At 45.3% G+C, this 19,839-nt stretch overlaps 2 protein-coding genes across 2 annotated transcripts in view; both read left to right on the top strand.

Moving 5' to 3' along the window:
• The window catches only part of LOC119171726 (methanethiol oxidase), an 89,127-nt gene extending 82,977 nt beyond the window's left edge, over nt 1–6,150 (top strand). Inside the window, exons 10-11 of the mRNA XM_037422541.2 lie at nt 1,957–2,102; nt 5,924–6,150. Of these exons, the coding sequence (XP_037278438.2) occupies nt 1,957–2,102; nt 5,924–6,086 (309 nt within the window). The 3' untranslated portion in view covers nt 6,087–6,150. The remainder of the gene's footprint in view (nt 1–1,956; nt 2,103–5,923) is intronic.
• Nucleotides 6,151–10,618: 4,468 nt separating this feature from the next.
• Nucleotides 10,619–19,839, top strand: part of LOC119171725 (methanethiol oxidase-like) — a 41,539-nt gene continuing 32,318 nt past the window's right edge. Inside the window, exon 1 of the mRNA XM_037422540.2 lies at nt 10,619–10,788. Within this exon, the coding sequence (XP_037278437.2) occupies nt 10,782–10,788 (7 nt within the window). The 5' untranslated portion in view covers nt 10,619–10,781. The remainder of the gene's footprint in view (nt 10,789–19,839) is intronic.

Genomic DNA, 19,839 nt, shown 5'->3' with positions numbered 1-19,839 from the left:
GTTTTGTTAGTGTTTAACTGCATGCCCCCGTTCTGACACCAGTTATCGATAGCGATAAGTGCATCTTGCAAAGCCACATGATCACACGGTGAGGAAATTTGCTTAAAAATGACGCAATCATCCGCGAACAAACGCACAGACACATTTCCAGGAATAAGAGAAGCTAAATCATTAACATAAATTAAAAACAAAAGTGGCCCTAGCACACTTCCCTGTGGGACTCCAGAGGACACACGAAGAACAGTCGATGAAGAATTACCAATCACTACATACTGACGTATATCTTGAAGATAAGCCTGAATCCACAGAACAATTTTTGTAGGTAGTCCAATACGCTGTAATTTGAGTAACAATTTCCCGTGTGGCACTTTATCAAAGGCTTTTCAAAGATCTAAAAACAGTACATCAGTTTGCCCAGAAACATCAAGCACACGTGAAAATTCATGGACAGTTGTAACTAACTGGGTAACAGTAGACAACCCCCTTCTGAAGCCATGCTGATGCTTTGATAGTACATTCTGTTCACTGAGAAATTCATAGACGTAATTAGCAATAACGTGCTTAAGAAGCTTATAACAACTGCTCGTAATAGAAATAGGGCGCTAATTCTCAAATGATAAGGGGTCACCTTTTTTATGAATTGGTTTCACACGTGCTATACACCAATCAGCCGGTATTTCCCCCGTAGCAATTGAAAGATTAAAAAGTCCAGTTAGGAATTCCGATAAGTATTCAGCGTAGCGGTTAAAAAAAGCATTAGGAATGCCGTCAGGCCCCGGAGGTTTTTTGGGATCAAGTTGTAATAGCATGTGCAAAACGCCTTCTTGCGTCACTAATAGGTCATTGTCTGAGTCAACGAATGAATTCTCAAGTTCATAATCATCGGTTTGAGAAAAAACGCTCTGGAAGTATGCATTAAAATGTTCAGCAATAGTAGGAGCGTCCGTTATTATTACACCATTAACCTTCATTTTACTACTCCCTGTCTTAGACTCGCTTAAATACCTCCAAAATTTTTGAGGGCTATTCTGAAGAAATTCAGTCAGCGTATTACTATAAAAAATGTTTCTTGCTTGTGCCAAGCTTGTTTGTAGCTTGTCTTTCAGTACGTTAAGCTGGGGTGTCATTGGCACATGTTTCTTGCGAAGCCTTTTAATTTTACGCTTCATGTGGATTATTTCTCGGCTAATCCAAGGGTTTGCACGATGCTTGTAAGTTTTTCGACACGGTACAAAATTTTCAACACAATGACGTATGGTTCTAACAAACGATTGCCAAGAGGTCTCAACATTGTGTAACAAGGATCCGATATGCGTTTCAAGGTAGTCAATTATAGCTACATCATTCGCCCTAGTAAATTCCTTTATCAGTGTGGCAGGCTGAGTATTTTTAGCATGATGTAAAGCCTTATTCCAAGTAAAAGAAATCAGGATTACATATCACCACGCCTTCATCACCATAGATTGCAGCAACTAGAGCTTTCGCGATCAACAGTGTCAGTACAGCCTACGCGCATTATGTAACAAAGAGGATGACAATAGACTAGCCAGGGCTAACGAGTGCTGGTAGTATGAAAGTAAATACGATAGGTGAAGTCCAGTGACTTATTGAGACCCTTCAATGGACTGCACTCTCTTCATATATATCACGTGGTGTAAGGCCACATATCACGTGGTGTGAGGCCACACGTGGTGACGCCATCAGTCATGTGGCGACGCCACACGTAATGAGTTATTTGCTCCGCTTGGTGTTGCCGCCACCGGTGCTTGACGCCGACGGTCAATTTCAGAATCTGACGAGGCATCTAAGGTTTTCCGCTTGAAGAAATTTCGATGAAGTCTGGTGGTTGTGTGGCCCGTCCTACCCTGTCCACGTCATTGTTCGCCTACGTTACTCACCGGAACCAACTCGCTCAGCTGTTGACGCTTAAACTTTTCAATCTCTGATTCGGTGCAGGTCCAACCCGCCCGGTGCACCATACAAGGCAAGCCCGTGCGGGGAGCTGCCCAAATGTTACAACTCAGCTTGGACGGCAAGCGCTTGTACGCGAGCACGACTCTGTACGGCCCGTGGGACAAGCAGTTCTACCCAGAGATGTGGGAGTGAGTATAAACGGCAGCGCTCCGAAAGCACAGTCGATGAATGCGTGAAATCGAGGCATTGCGTGACAACGCCGGTGCTCGGAGCTAAGGAAATCGTCTACAAGCCTTTCGACCACCGTTTGCCCGCAAATCTTCCTGGATTCTGTTTTTGTAGTAGGTCACGATTAGTACAACGTCAAATCAGACCATATTTATATTTATTGCGATTTGAGCTCAAGTTAAGTTAAAAGGTTCATTCAACTTGGAAAAAGACCTATGTTTCCTTCCCAATCTGACTCTATTCACCAATATTCTGCATAGAGAGCAATATGCGGAATGACAGGAAGATTAACCTGGAGATAGCTACTCGCTACTCAGTTTCTTCACTTACCGAACGTGTTAAAGCATTCTCAGCAGTCACATCAGAGTTCTGCTAAATTTAACCTGTAACTGTAACAAACTGGAAACAACTGCAGCCACGTTTCCTGCACTGTTGGGAAGGAGTATATTTTTAAGACTTATTACAAAGGACAATTAAACATGAGCTTCCGTTAGACCCTCATGGAATCAGGTATTTAGCAAATTACCTTTTGATTTAGTCATGATGACTGCCTTGCATATATCACGCTCTCGAATGGCTGGATTTCACTGTGATCCTGACAGGAGACCAGCAATGCCATATTTTAAAGAAAATATCTTGAGGTTTACCGAGGTAGTAAGAACCAATCACTGTGTCCGTTTATGGTTAGAAGGGCAGAAGCCCTACTGACCTTGAAAGAACTATAAGAAGTGATGTGCTATACCATTGCTTGACGGCCGTAGTAACTTTTATGTTATATTTGTTGTGTATTGCAATACAGCCCCGCCTCGATGGTCTAGTGGCTGTAAGGTACTCGGCTGCTGACTCGCAGATCGCGGGATCGAATCCCGGCTGCGGCGGCTGCATTTCCGATGGAGGCGGAAATGTTGTAGGCCCGTGTACTCAGATTTGGGTGCACGTCAAAGAACCCCAGGGGGTCGAAATTTCCGGAGCCCTCCACTACAGCGTCTCTCATAATCATATGGTGGTTTTGGGACGTTAAACCACAAACATCAATCTATCAATGTATTTTAATATATTTGTTTTATTTTCCACTGTGTGAAGCTCATTCGGAAACAATGAAAAAAAAAAGCAAAAAAAATTTGGGAGGTAGGTAGTGGCCGCGATCAATGCGTGCGAAGCTTCGAATGAATCATGCGAATTGGCTCCGAGCGCTCACTTCCTGCATGCCATATGCAAATCGCACTGCGAGCATGCGAATATACTATCCGATGGCCACGTTTTGGATGTGTGTGCATAATCCGACGGACTATCTTGTTACGTTGATCGTCACTCTAGTCCCTGCCCGTGCTATTTTGGTGACCTTGATTGCTGTGCGTAAACTTTTGTAGCAAACCGGCTGCCTATAGGTTGGTCAACCTCCCTGCCGTTCTTTCCCCCCTATTTTCCTTCCTTCCTTAGGAGCCTCAGATATGTGCGCGAAAAGCGTGGGTATATACTTGCTTCTGTTATCCGTCTGCGGTAGAAGCATTCTATAATGTGAAGAATCCAACAATAAGAAAAAAAATAGCAAAAAAAGGCGGAACGCCGCAAGAAATATTGAAACCAATATTTTAAAAATAAACATAGAGATAGACATGAAATCATTTAACGAAATCTTAAGCGTGCTATAAGTTAGCCTATCAGAGGTTTTTTAGTTGACTTTTGCGATAATTGACATTTTTCAAGAGACTTTTCAAATGCTGACATAGTGACCTCACTTTGGTTTCATGTTGGTGCCCGGATGTTCTCGTTGTAGTAGCCGGATAACGACTCTGGCTTTTGGCTCGAGGTCACCTGAATACTGCGGACAACGGCATCAAGAATAACACCTTTAAAGGACCCCTAAATCTTCTGTGAAAATGCGAAGAAGCGCGTTATTTTCTCCTGGCGTTTCCCGTCTTTGCGACCCAATTCGTAACGCCAGCTGTTTGTTTACGTGACGTCAGGATGAAATAAGCTCGTGATTGTTTAACATACAAGAGATAGGATGAAGTAAGCTTGTGATTGGTCAATACACAAGAGATATCTGTTGTGAGTTGTCACCTACCGAGCTGTGCCATGCAGTCGCATATCTCGTCTGCTTGGTCTCGCATACGCGATAAACTGATATCTCTTTGTCTTCTGCGTTTGCGACTTATCAAGCGGAGACAGTAGCACGTAGTCTAAAAGCTCAAAATGCTGACTGGCTAAATACTTAGTGTTGTTATTCCACGTGTTTTCAAAAAAAATAAGTGGTGAGGAGGTTATAGCGTTTGTAGGAAAAAAAAGGTACTGAAGGAGTGAACAAAAAAACAAACAAAAAATACTGTTTCGCTTTTGAACTCGATGTCGTTTAGGAGCCCTTTGAGAAGCTTCCTGACGCTAGCAAGCCCGTTTTGACACTTGAAGCGTTTTCATTTCGCAATGAGTGAATGAGCCCCATCGGTACAATGCAGCGTCTGCGTCTCGTGTTTTAACGATTTTGAACGTGATCTCGCTGGTTGACAGCACGGCTGATAGATGTGCTGTGAAATCGCCACTTAATCTATAAGCACACTAAAGGGTTATTTATTAAACCACTTTAAGTTAGAAGAAAAGAGAAGTATCTTTCTGACCTTCACAACACTTCTTGCAGGGGCTATCTCCTCCCCACCCTTGCTTTCATGATAAAACACGCGAATCATGTCAGCACTGAACTTTAACCCCCTCAGCGTTTGGAGACTTCGAGCAGCATCCTGTTATCTCCCCTTTAGCAGTCGAAAACGCACAAAAGGACGTGAAATCACTTGAATCACGCACACTAGCTATTCGAGACGGAGAGCTCCTAGTTGAAAAAAAAAAACAGACACACATTACTTAGCCGGCATATGGGAGTATCTGACTTGCTTCTCTGCGTGGGAAGGAGATTTTAGATTGATAGTAGAGATAGTGAGAGAGAAAAAAGACAAGATGTTAAAATAGAATAAAGAATGAAGAAAATTAGGCTGAATCTCTAGCTTATTGAGTGAGGACGTGCATTGATAGCTTTTCATTGCATGGTTTCAATTGTGCAGCTAAAGCTTGTCGAGTTGACCGATGCTGTACAGATAAGTGTTCCATCAGTAAAAGTTTAATCACACGCCTTTGTAGCGTGAGGCTGGCCAGAAGGCTCATACACAGTCAAGTGAGAAAGTTCTTTGGGTTATCGAATTCACAGAGCGCACGCTCAAAAGCATACGCTCGACACTCAAATAAGATGTATTCCACAGTTTCGAGGAAGCCACAGTTGCAGCGCGCACTGGCTGCTTTACCGAGGCTATACCATAAGCTGTTTCCATAAGCAGTGTTTAGACGAAGACAATGGTACAGCGTTTCCAGATGTCAAGGAATCCCGAATGGGACTCAGTTGTTTTGATATACGAGTCGATTGAGTGGAGGAAGGCATAATGATGTGTTGGAAGGGTTCAGAGCCTTTTATTTTCCTAAAACACTAGTCTTTTCGCGTCTGAGAAGGACCAGATTCAAAACGGCGTAGAACTGACGTTCGGCCAAGTGGCGAAACGGGATAAGGGAGAATTCACAGCCAATATCCCTCGTAAGTGGTCCAGTCGATAGCTTTATCCTCATGACGTCGCATGAATAGTCGGCTGACGTCAAAATTACGTAGAAAAGGCAGAAATGCCGGGTGAGAATGACTGCATAATTTTTTTTTGCATTTTCAGTTTTTTTGGTGGCGTTATAGGCGACTTAACCAAGAACCATCTGTTCTTGTATGACGGGAGCACTTTGCTTATTTACACAGAGAAGGTGGCATGGTGATACGAATGCTCGTCGATACGGTCAAGGGAGGCCTGACCATCGACCACAACTTCCTGGTCGACTTCGCCGACGAACCCGATGGACCATCGCTTGGCCACGAGATTCGCTTGCCCGGCGGCGACTCGACGTCCGACATATGGACGTGACTGGCTATACGACCACACCATTCAGCCTACTCTTGCGCAGTCAATAAAGATTATGTTCGAGTTTCCTCTGCCATTGTATTGCACGAAAGAAGAAAGAAAATCCAAAAATACGTATTGCTAGTAGGGCCGGTTGTGTTAATACAGGAGTGGCACGGGTTTTCCGTTGTGTTTCTTGATAATACCTTGAAAACTTGTGTGTCCGTGAAGTCAATGAAGTGAAATAGATTAAACGGAGGCTTAAAGGAGCACTGACACAGAATTTTCAATGTGAGATAACTTGTGCGGTAGGTTTGTGTGGACACACATGTATCACCTACGGAATAGGAACAGATAATATAACCTAGAATGTATAACCTAGAAAACACTGCATAGAAAACTTCCAGGAATGAAGCTTGAGTCCCATCCCCTCCTCGCTCCCGTCAGATATAAGGATACACTGCGCCAAGACAAACAATCTCGAAGAGGCGGATTAAAAAAGAAAGAGAGAGAAAAAATTCCTTACATGGGCGCTAGAGCAGGACATGCGAAATCGGGATGCTAAGGCTAACAAGGGTTAGGATGCTGACGCCATTGATTCACCGAAAATAGAACCCGCACAATGACTTTTTTTGTGTGTGGAAAGTTTAACGCTTTGTAGGTCCTCGTTTCGTGTGTAGGCAGTCTAATCATATTTTTATTATTGAGATGTGCTCGTAGCAGTTACCGTCACTCTGGGACGATCCATGTTTGTTCAATCAAGCCAGGAGAAAAAAAATAATTGAATATGGTTTTTTTTTCTCCTGACTCAATTGACGAATACACACGCGCCGGTACCTGTGCAGCCATAGGAATCAAGGATGTGTCACTGCGAAGCCAATATCGTTCACTTGATCATTCTCAGTGATCAGGAAGGCGACAGGTGATGCGCCTATCAGGGGGCGGCTAGGAAGGAACAGGAGGGAAAGGAAAGGCAGGGATGTTAACCAGTCTGGAACGACCGGTATGCTTCCCTACACTGAGGAAAGGGACGAGGGAGTTTGAAAGAGGGAAAAAGAGAGAGAGAGAGAGGAGAGCACGCACACACATTGGGCTCACAAGTGTTGATGACTTGGTGCATGTTGACGCGCACTAACCAGCGAAAGTCCGAAAAGACCCGGTTTTAGTACACTGGCGTTCCACTGAATGATGCATGCTTCCTTGACTTCTCAGAAATGATGGCGATCGATTGCCATATTTGTACTCGAGCGATTCAAGTACTGGGATTAAGGCGTCCAGTACTTTGAGAGCGCTTCGAGCAGACGTTGTCCCCACGTAGAACAAGATCTCTCGGATGGCATCCATGAGAGAACGAAGCATAGTTATGACTTTGTCATCTTTCTTATGCGTGTCATCAACGGTCGGTGAATACCTCTGAGTGGGCGTAGTCTTCCGACGTTGGACGACTTGGAAGAATAGGCCATTCCTCTGTAGAGATATTTTTCTCCGCAGTCTTCTTTGAATTTGTCGGTCCTGTTGCGGCTTGACTCAATGGTGCAGCAGTAGAAGTGGCGCTGTCCTTTCGAGCTTGCGCAGTCTTTGACGTCCAACGATGGTGCCGACGCCGCTGCCGACACCGGACTGTTGCAGCAGCATCCATGTGGGTCGAATTGTCTTTGACCATTTGCTTAAGCAACGCGCGCTACTTCTTCATTCGAGGGCAGTCTTGTGGATTGACAAGACTGTGGACGACAAGAAATGGGGATTGACACGCATATTCCGAAAAGGGTTCTGCGGACCGGGCACACCATAGCGATTTCGGACTCACGCCTTTGACGTGGCCTATATTTTAAAGTACCGGTGACACTTAAGTGGCTTTTGCTCAAAAGACCGAACAGGATGCCGAAAATGTCCGACTTTGACATGAAATGGTGTGCAATCACCTTTGAAGACCAGTTTCGCGCAGCGTACCTTCCCAAGGTGGTGTACCTGAGTGATGACAGTACCCTCTTTTGCCGGTGTAATGAGGGTAGGCAAGCCTGCGTGGAGAATCACAATGTCTACGTCGTATATCACACCGACTATGGATGCGTTGTCAATCGGTATAAAGATGCGCAATTTGATGCTGCCTAGCTCAGTCACTTGTTGGAGTTGTACAAGCGCATTCACGTGGAATACGTCTATAGCGAATATGTTTTTTCGCGTATTTACTCGGATGTCCTTGATTTCATTACGCACCACACGTTCCAAAAGAGCGGAGAGTGCTTGCCTATTCAGCAGTCGCAGGTTTCCTGAGGACTCTTCTGTCACGAATATGGTGACGTGTGGCCAGCGTTCATGCCTTGACTTCATAGTCGCTCTACTTGCAGAAGTGGGCGAGGCTGCATTGACGATCTTCCTCTTCGCCCTCTTGCTCCGGGCAGGAATGAAATCATCGTCGGATGAGTTGTCTTCCGAGGCGGCTGAGTACAGCTCTGTGTCCTCGCTGTCACTGAGTGAGGTTATTCTCTTCCTCGCGGAGGTCAGCCGAGATGACTGCTGGTTAGGCGGTCCTCCAGAAGGCCCTGCATCCATAACAACAAGACGCAGAGCCGAGGCAGCAGAAAAGTCTGAAGGTTTCACCGAAAAAATTGGAGAGCACAGAGAGAAGCGCTTGGATACCCGCACTCTTCGTCGTCGTCCTCAACTCAGGGGCAGCTAGAGTTACTGTATATGCTACCTTTAGGTAGCGTCATATACAGTAACTCTAGTACAGTAACTCGAGGAACAGCTACCAGCCTCTCCGTTTTTTCGGCAGAGACGTCTAGACGTCTCAAACCGGCCGGCCTCTACAGTGGCGAGGGTAGGGGAGGAGAACGCGATGCGCCTTTCCGGCCTTCCGAAGAATGTGGTAAGGCGAGATGGCAGCCACGCTATAGGGACCAGAGACGGAACACTGCTGCACCTTTATTGGCGATTCTGTGCAGCGCGTCGGCTGTGAATTACTGCCTTCCTCAGACTTGAACGACGAAGACAAATCTATAAACTTTGAAAAACAGGAGCCCTTACGGGTAAGCGTCGAGTGCTTCAGAGGGAAGGTGCTTGAGTTAGCACAGTAGAGGTAAAGTGATAGCAAATGTTCAGCATAATTGAAATGGGAATAAAAATAAATCATGCTTGTGTCGTTGAAGCGTGCGGAAGGATGCGTACGCGCTAAACGAATGAGATGCCCAGTTGGTGAGTCCCGCGTGGTACGGTACTGCCTTTTCACTACCAGCGAATGAAGATATAATTTTACAGAGCTGCTAGTATTCCCAGCTGCAGGATTAAGAGCCATGAGGAAGCTCGGCATGCAGGTTGAAAGGCCTGTCATGACTCTTATATTGTGAAAGCCCTTAGGTGAAGGGCTCCTTAAACAGCCTCCGAATATACGAAGAACGAGGGAGTTACCTTCAGCTGGTGTACTTCTTCTTTAAGGCACAATCCGTCACGTCACAGCCTGTTCACGCGACGTCATAAGGGAATAAGCTTGTTATTGGTCCGTATACGATTGGTATCAGAAGTAAACATTCTCCGATGCCTGCTCTGCCGTGTAGTCGTCCGACTGTTCTTTCTTGTTTTGCACGAATATCGGGCGCGTTGAGATAATTTCGCTTTTTTTTTTGTCCGTTTTCGATCGCGCAAGCGGACGGAGGGATCAGAACTCAAAAGCGCGAATGCCTGATAGGTTCAATGCTTAGCGCTGAAATTGTCCACATGACGTGTCTTATGAAGTGGCGGGCCCTTATGTAGTGGCGGAGCGAGGAGTAGAGAAAGCCTGCTTAAAGGATGATGATTGCGAGAAAGACTTGACCGCTATATTGTCTTCGAACGCGTCGATGAGTGGTTCAAGTCCCTCCATAAACCACGGGTGTACGCGTTGTTCTCCATTAGAAGGGAGTGGTCCAGTTTCACAGTAACAATACCCCCCCCCCCCTTGTCATACTTTTAGTCTAACCCGAAAGTAATCAATGGAAAAATGAAAACGAAGCCATGACGTGCGTCTCGCAAAGACCATTCTTCAGCTTGTTAGGTAAAAGCGGGAAGCAAGTGCAGCTTTTTGAATGCAGTATTAAAGGTTATTGGTCATCATTATTGCCACAACACGTGCTTAGCCCTAACCCTATGTATTAACGAAATGACGTCGAGGGTACGACTGAGTAAAGTTATGGGACGGAATTGGCAACCGCCTTTATGTGATTAGGGGGGAGGGGGGCCTCCCTTCTGCCTCCCTCGCCTTGCACGCGCTTTGCCTTTAACTGTAGACGATGCCCGAATATATACAACTTCGTCATGCTCGAGCGTCGTTCTACCGAAACTACGACGCTGTTTTGACGACGTCGCGGTGTACTGCACGGTAATGACGTAACGCGGCTCTCGTCTCGGTTCGTCCGTTGCGAGACGGCCGAGACGGCGGGAATGAGCGAGTGCGTCGCCGCTTATTTCGCAGCTGGGCTGTCGAGCCATTTCTGCCTCTCCCTCTCCACCCGACCTTCGCTGTTGCTGACGCGAGAAGAGGCAACGGCAAAGCCACGTGGTTCGGCGCTATCAAACAAACCGGCGGCGTTGCAGCTGGGTTTTGCCGCGCGCTCAAAGGCGGCACATACCGGACGATAGGAAGCGAGGCGATATATTTGGTGCGCGCTCTACTCGGCGGCATTGTGTGCGGCATCGCTGGGCGCTGCGATTTGAAGACATTAACAGCATCCGAAGAGAAGCATCATGGCAGGTGAGAAGAGTTTCGTGACTACTGTTGCTGAACTTGTCATTGCGGTCGTGCATTTTTGAAAAGTACTCGACAGCGACGACAAACGCGGTGAAACTTTCGGGGAAGTTGTAACGCACTGCGATAGAACTTCCTCGTACCCCTTGGCGTTTTTCCTGCATGCCTCGTGTCGTGCGTTTCGAGTGCGGTAGCTAGTTGAGCAAGTCGGTACGTCTTCACCCTCGCATACAGTGCGTGAGAAATCACACACTAGATGGATGCATAACCCACGAAACACGACCGCCGTTTGTCGTCGTTTTTTTTTTTTTTTTTTTTTTTTGTGGTGCCTGTTGTTCGCGCTGAGCGTAAACGTACTGCAGGACGAAACGTAGGAGCCACGCCCCTTTTCGCCGGGAGCAGGCGGTTGTACGCTCGGTGTGTTCATGCGCTGTCAGCTGTTCCCTTACCTCGTAGAATTGCTCCTGCCAAATAATCGAAGCCTCCGTTGTAGATGTTTTTTTTTCTACGATTCCTCTTATCCTGACAGTTCTTCGTATGCGCTTGGCCATTTAGGTGCGGTACGCGAGCACCAACTCTCTCGTTCGCGGCGTTACTTTTTTTTTTTTTATCAAGCGCTGTCATTGAGCAAAATAAATGCTGTGGCGTATAATACTGACTGCACTGCGGTTCTCCTCATCCGCTTCTCCTCGTTCCAGACAATTTGGAAGAAGCGAAAGTTTTGATTCAGGGTATTCGTCTGCACGGAAACCGAACGCATGTTGCCTTGAGCGAAAGCCATTCCCGCGCTGTTTACGGCTTAATAAACGTTTCCTGGTACGACAAAGCTCCTCCAGCTTGCGTGCTTTGTGCGTATCATGTAGCTGTTCAAAGCTTCAAGTCTATGCAAGTTAAAAACATGCGAATGCTGGGGCCTGCTTGGTCATTTTTTTTTTTCGACAACCTGCGTGCATACGCTGGTAGAGGTATTTAATTCGCCTCTGCGTACAGGACGAGGCATTTTGATCAGTCGTAACATTTTACAGCGCATTGTATTTTCCTCTCATCTTATTGTTTATTGGTTCTGCAATCCCCAGGAGGGCTTTTATCAGGCGGGTGCAAAAGACGTAAATATCGGCCTATAAGACCAGGCAAACAGATGGGACAGCCAACCACATTTCACATAGTAGGCAGCCATATAGCACAAAGCGAACTGTCACTTGCGTTTTGCAACGTAAACAAACGTAACAAAATATTACCGATGGCACATCACTCTCATTTTAAGAAAACAAAGCTAGCTCACAAGTAAAATTATTTTCTGATTTTAACCCTTGAATCTAGATAAAAGCTACGAATACAAAATTGGTCCCTCATCGTGTCATGGTTTCGGGATGTAACACCCAATGTATTATTATTCAAGCTACAAATGACCTACCATGGTCGTCTCATCTATTCTTTCTATTCCTTTTCCCTAATACCCCGATGTATAGAGAGACCTACTGGAAGTTTTTCTGGTTAAACTCACTGCTTTATTTTTCCTCCATGCACTGCTAGACCGAACGTCGCATTTCGATAAAGACTGAATGCTAGTGACTTGTGTACTTCGATATAGGCGAATGTTCAAGAGCCCCGAGTCATCTAAATTTCTGCAGCCGTCCACTGCGGTGTGCCTCGTAATGTCACGGGTTCGGAACCTAAATCTAGCAGTCATTGTCTAGCAATAACGCTATGTTTTTCTTAGTTTAATTACCTGATCGCTTAAATATAAAACTCACCCTTTGGTCTGTTATCCGTCTTTCGTTTTTAAATTCACAAGTGTGTTGTATAAAGGTCAATGATCGGCTGTAGGAAGCCACGACTTTCACCCGTGGCAATTTTCCACTCGCACAACGCCGACTCCCAATTTTCTCGTCACATAGCGGTGTCTGCTTAAGCTTGCCATTGCGCCACCGCTTTAGGTTAATAAAGTGTTAATGTTTGCTCATACTACTAATGTTCGTGTTTCTCTTTTACTTGTCGCCAAGTTTAGCTTCCTTACGAGTATTTTTCTATCATTTTGAAGATGAAATCTGTTTGCATGCAAGCTGATTCAGTCGAACACGTTTGCAGCTACGCAGGTCTGACAATCGATAGCTTTGCGCACGTATAACTAGCATATTACGAATTCTACGGTAGAGAGAAGACCAACGTCCTGTTTCAAGGCGGCCTCGTCTTCCATACGCCTATGGGCGCCTGTTTTGGTTGTGTTCGTCTGAACACATCCCCCTACGCCAAAGCGCGTCCAATTGCAGACTGGTCATCAACGGCTCGTTAACCGACCTGCGGCCGAAGGAGAGGCGATAATAGCCTAGTATTAGAGGAAAAAAGATGGTCCCCGACTGCGACTCGTACCCCTAAATGTAGTTTGTTCGTGGCGTCGAAGAGTGCGTGGCGGTGGAGCCGCCGCTGAAAGCGCTGGCGTCTTTGTTTACCGCACACTCGTGTTGGCTACATTGAAGTCGGGCCAATAATTCTGTTCAGTTGCGTAAGCCTGGGCACGTGCTTGCTTCAAGTCGCGCCTTTCATAAAATATTACACACCAGATGTCGTCATTTTGGCTTCTCGGGTTCGTATTCCGCATTGCTTCATGTAATTTTTACTAGAGGGAGTTCTAGCGCCAGTGGTTATGGGAGCCGCAAGCGTTGTGGAGGTCATTAAGCGGGAACGCAATTATCAGTGTTGCTTTGAAGACCTATCATATAAGGCTTTTTAGATTCTTAGCCAGCGATAATGTTCTCGACAAGCATAGTGACGATGCACGAGGTGAAACGACGGTTCCAACAAACATTTCATGCAACCCGGCTTCCGCCTCCCCCCTTCCGATGAGAAACCTTTCGTCAGCCAATTTTCGGGCCAAACTTGATCAACGAACGCAACTGTAACGTTATCACGGAGTATCTCCATTTCGAATCACCTGCCACTTTTCGGACGATTTCAGTGAAATAATGTTTAATGGTTGTGCAATGCTCGGTACGTATAGAATGCGAAAGAACCGTTGTTCGCTGAACACGTAATACAGAATAGCCTCAATGGCTATCTAAGGAGAGCTTCAGTGAGCGCAGTCAGACGACAGACGTAATCTGTGCATAGCTGATGAGATGTCCACGAGCCAACTGCTTCATTTGCATTAGTTGAGTTGGTCGCACATAAGGGCACAGAGCGTATAGGGCTGTTCATGCGGATTTTCTTCTTAACCACTGAACCAAAAGGGAATGAAGAAGTGGTCACTATTCGCAACTCGTGTCTGACCTAATTTTACTGCGATGTCTTTGATCGCAGTCTCTAAATGCCTCACAATCACGTGACCACACTCGAGTGTCTAACATATGAACACGTGGCACAATATATTTGAACGACAACTCTCGTTTTTTTTTTTTTACAAACTCTTACAACAGGGCGAAATCATAGTGCCACAATCGTGGTATGTCGTTATGAAACTTCAAAGTACCTATGACATGTTTAGGCTGCATGCTTTTGTGCACGAAAACAAAAAGCGTACACTTGTCGAGGCGCTCGAGCGTCTCGATTCTTTTGCACGCAACGTATTCCTCCCAAACGTGACGTTAAAAGTCCACATATAAATCTTCCTCCCAAACGTGTCGTCGTATACCGAGACTACGGCCGTGGGGGAAGGGAAGCTCGGGGCCCCCCTGGACGATTTCATAGTGGGCAGAGTTTTCCCGGCCACCGGTCCAGAATACTATATTTACGAGCTCGTCTTCGGTTCTAGTCAATCGACCATGAACTGCTGGCCGTGCTGTTTGGCGGTTATTTAAAAAGAGACTATTTTATGCCAACTAGTTTTTAAATGCGACGTATTTCCTTGCGTACTGCAAGCACGTTTGGCGTCTCTCTCTCTCTCTCTCTCTCTCTCTCGTGTGTGTGTGTGTGTGTGTGTGTGTGTGTAGCTGCCCACGTATGGGTGCTCTCATGATCACCCCCTCTACTTTGGGGTACACCAAAATGAGTACAGGAGGGTAAGATGCTTTGACGAATGCGACTCGCTGGTCCAGACATAAATAATGTCACAATGTCGTCGCGCACATGTTCTTGGTCACCTATTGATCGTGGCCCATACCCACCATGGGGGATTGGCCAAGAATCGAGTGGTTTTAAAAATCATTCTTCAGAATTGGAATAATGGAGATATAATAGACAGATTACTGATAACCTAGAAAAGTGTACTGCTTGATCTAATGCATGCAATTATTTAAATTAAGAAACGAAGTTATGCTTACAGTAGAGTAATAATCTGATTTTTATACGTATAGTTTTGTAGACGCGTTAGGATAATGAAACATACGAATTAGTCAACCTATTAGTGTCATCAATATAGTCCCGAACGGCCACGCATACTGTCGCATTAGAGAACCCAGAAATGGAAGCTCTTAAAGACAAAATGACAGGCACAGATAAATTCCTACTAATACCACGTAAAGGTATTTCTAAAAGGGTTTTTCGTAATGTGTTAAACCGCCTGCAAGTCAAAAAGAAATTATCTATTGTTTCAAGTTCATCATAGTACGCGCACAGTGGCAAAGGTGTCTGAGCAGACCTGTGTGTATACAAATTTAGATTTGGTACCCGGCAACGCAGCCTTGTGATAGCTACTTCTTGTTTACGACTGTCATCACACTTTCCAAAAACAGTGGCACGTCTCCGGGGGTGGGCATGTTCCACGAGTATGCGGGTATGTGCCACCGGTCATCGACGTTTTATATCTACTAAAGGACAGCGAGAACACACGTAGGTAAGTTTAACGCTTGAGCGTTAAGAAAACCCTGCGATAAGCAACGTTGGCCAGACGAATGCATACAATAAATGTCAATGTCCCAGCAGGAATTGAACCCAAGCATTCTACGTGGCAATGTAGTATTCTACTACAGAGCCACTCCAGGCCTCGGATATACTTTTCAAACAGATCTTAATGTTCGTGTAACGTCAATTGTGGTTGCAGTACTGGCTACCCATTTTTACAAACATTATGTATGTACTTTAATGATACAGCCGTCATGTCGGGTTAACGTAAATTGTAGTTAGGCGCCATCCACTGAAGTTGATTTGTGTAGTGGTGTTTAGGGCTAGCATCCTCCATATCAGCTCAACAGCGTTTCATATCGGCTTACTGCTTTTGGTGTGGCTAAAATTCATGAAGTGCGAGTAAGTGCGAAAAGACAAGGACGTAGAAGAGTACTGACACGGACAGAGCTCCACTTTCAACTGATCTTTTATTTTCGCACGAACCGATAAATATGTACCAAGGGAACCGAAATAACATCCACACAAATAACATTGCGTGGATTCACATCGTTGAACCGAGCACGTGTGCATTGCGTTATCATGACATAGCAAGAAATTCCATGCCACTCCGTCAAATAGAGGTAATGAAGAAACTGAAGGTTGGCTAACGCACATGTCTGATAATCTGGCGATTTCAAATGCCTCTGTAATCTCCCTTGTCGTAATGCCAGGCGCCTTAAATAATATTGCCGTTTTTTCGAACAAGTACTTGCATCCACAATCTCGGCAATGAATGCCCAAATGACCGGAGTTTGCTTTCGTGACACTCTAATGATGCTTTTTCAATGTCTGATACATCGGCCGATCTGACCAACATAGGTTCATCCGCAGGAAAGCAGAATAGCATAAACAGCGTTGCGAACGCAGTTTACAAAAAGTTTTCATAATTGACGAGGCGATCGTTTACACTGTTGCATACTGAATTAACTTGGAAGTGTGGCAGTTTAGGCTAGTTGGTATGACATGGCAATAGTTAGAGCGCGAGAACAGAACGACGACAAAGGGACAAGGAGACGAGCGCTCGTCTGCTTCTTGTTCCTTTGTCGTCGTTCTGTTCTCGTGCTATAACTATCGTCATACTGAATTAACGCGTTGACATAGCTTTTGTAGACGTTCGGGAGCTGAAGAGATAACGTCGATCCTTGAATTTTCCACGATCTTTCTGAGATTGTGAGAAACGCCATGCATGTATGGCACAACGGCCACTTTTTTTCCCTGTATGACCACTATTGCCTTTAGATGGGTATTTTAGCTTTCTGCTCAGTCTCTGCGACCGAGCTCCGCACACATACTGGGTAATCTGACTTAGCCAAGTGCTTGGCTTGGTTCAAAAAAGCGCCGTCAACCTTGTGTGTTATAGGACTTCATAAGGGACTCGTTATTAAAACAGAATTGTACAATGGCGCATTTAACGAGCTTTGACTGAGCCGAAGAAAATGGCAAGACGGGCTTGTTGCTTCTTGGCTCGCAACTCCAGCAAACTTTCTCTGATGAAAAGTAGATTCCAAAATATAAAACCTATTGAAATTACCATTGGACACCGCATCAACACCGATGGAGACAGGGTCTCCATGAATGTGGTTGCGACTTGAAACTACACGAGTCATTCTTTAAAATAAAAAATCGTCCACAAATCTGTACACGCACAATGTTAGGGTGATCTTTGAAGCGATCATGAAGAGCCTGGCCACGAGTGGCTAGGTACAAGTCACTGCTAAAATCCATGTTGCTGTTGGCATCACTACGCAATTACAATGATAATATAAAACCTGTTCGTCTGTTTAACGTATGTGTGCGCGCGGGTTTTTACATATATTTAGCGCCACTTCCTAGCATGCTACTCAATGAAAAATAAAACGCATTCACTTTCCATGCGCATGCTCCGATCGCCAAGACTTGATTCGCAAGGTATGTGGGATCTGCGGAATTATTCTTTTCAAGCTTTAAGGGCCAGTCAACAGGCTCCGACTTTTTTCGCATCGACCTTCCCCCTTCCCAAAGAAGGTCGGCAAAAATTAGAGTAGACCACATCGATCACGTTTTCTGAATATTACAGCTCTGCGCGCCGCGGAGAGCCTCGATTTCGAGAAACAATTCCCGCGTTCCGTTCCTACACCTGACCAGTCCTCCTTTCACGCGCAGTGACGCAATGCCTCCAATCGGTGACTTGCCGTAGCACGCAGTTAGTCGATTGATCTCAACCAGTCACGACAATGGGCTACGCTTTCCTCTCCTTGTGAAAGAGAACTGTGGTGAGGCCGCACGAAAATTTGAAGCCAGCTGAAACCGATATGCTGACCCCTGTAAGTTCCTTAATAATATAGCACGTATTTGCAACATTCTTGTGGCATAATGATCAGAAGTGCGCATGTTTTCTTTCAGTTTTTTGACCTCGGAGTTACATACTAGTCTTTTAATAATTTAGATCGTGGGCCAGGGACAAGCCAAAGATTCGGTTCAAAAAATCGCAGCATATCCACAGAGCGAATAAGGATTGGTGGTGCTAAGCGTTCGTCGGTCCGTCCGTTCGTCTCTGTCCATCCGTCTATCTAGCAGACACTCCAAGTACAACCATCTCGCATCTTTTCATCATGTATTCATCATATGCAAGTGCCGCCATCCAGCGGACATTGCAAGGACCGCTCTTTCGGGTATGTGCCACCGGTGGTTACGCACTACAACGAGGGACGCACAAGCCACGCCATAAGGAGCTTCGCCCCTCAAATGTCCTTCAATCGTATTTCAGCATGTGTAATATGTTCTGTTGAACTGTAGTCGCCTCTTGCGCAATGACTAGGCTTCAACTGTGTAATGACTACTTTTCCCAAAACAAAAATGCATCCTCGATTACTAGGAGTCTCCGACAGTCGGTCAACGAGGGTTTTCGCACAGATTTGCTCAATACAAAGACCGTAGTTTCCTGGTTCTCTACAAATGGTTGCTATTCGACATCCTTGTCTATGAAAAGGCCGAGAAATCAGAGCAAGTTTTTTATTAATTTATAAGCAAATGGTTTACTACCATTTCACTCACCAAAGACGAACTTTAATACGAAACCTTCGGCTGAAAAATTCGTAATCCCATCTTTGCAGTTGGTGGTAGAAAATAGCATTTCCCGACATATGAAAATTATTTCTGGTGGTCTTAAATTGAATTCCCAATCGCCACTAAGGCTTCATTTGCCAGTATTAATCCACTCTGTTTTGCCTGGTTCATGTTGTAACAAAGCAAACCATGGCAATGACGAAGCTAGGCAAATCTGGTCTCTCCCGTTTGGTATCACCATAACTATATCTGATATTTTGGTACCGGCACCTAAGAGATCTAAAGTTCAATTAAGTTCTCTAATTATATGTCAGAGAGAGAGAGGAATTCTGAAAGTCAAAATCGACTCCCCGCGTTGAACTCTCCACCAGTGCGCGTCGGCTTTCATACACGTCCGATTGTACCATCCATCGATATCGCATGACGTCATGTTACACTGAAAATGGACTTTACTTCTCAAAGCGATCGTGACATTTCCCAAACATCGCGGTGCAGCTTGTACCACACTGATTACACATCGTGGTTAAAACATGCCTAATGGCCAGGTTGCGTAAGAATACAAAAAAATGCGCGTGGCATTATGTTCACCGTTAATTCGAACATATTTTTGCTTTGCTGGAAGCCTTGTCTGCCAGTCAAGGAGAGATAATGTTCATCTCATGTCTACAGAAATAACTACCAGCCTCGTGATACCATTACTTCGAAGAATGAAATAGCTGTTTTCAAGATAGCTGAAAAGATTGCAAGGTAAACACGAAAGTGTCTGGCTTGCTTTTTTTCGGCGAGCAACGGTCAAGTCGGTTTGACGTGCTTGTGAGCAACAAACCGTGAATAGGGACAAAGACGGGTTGACTCATTGCTCGTGCTTGAAACAAAGGGTGCAAACAGTATATTGCAAGCTTAGCTTGGTCACGATGTCTAACGTGGAGCATTATTTATCACTAGCTGCGTTAGCAAAAAGGCCAATTGTCATGTGCTTTGACACGAGCGTACAAATTTCGCAGTCAGCAGCTAGATAGGGCCCTGTGTTTCTCCCCCGTATTTTGCTCTGTCACGCTATCGATAACTTAAGTGTTGTCTATGGGGGTGCTAGAAGCAATGGGTGTCTGGTGAATAATAGGTGTTTGCCAATGACTTCCATTTGTGTCTCGTTGCTTTTCTACGTTCAAGTAGTTTGCAACAGGACTAGTTGTA

The sequence above is a fragment of the Rhipicephalus microplus genome, chromosome 4 (genome assembly GCF_043290135.1).
Source record: "Rhipicephalus microplus isolate Deutch F79 chromosome 4, USDA_Rmic, whole genome shotgun sequence".
NCBI lineage: Eukaryota > Metazoa > Arthropoda > Arachnida > Ixodida > Ixodidae > Rhipicephalus > Rhipicephalus microplus.
This window is presented reverse-complemented; position numbering and strand designations above follow the sequence as displayed.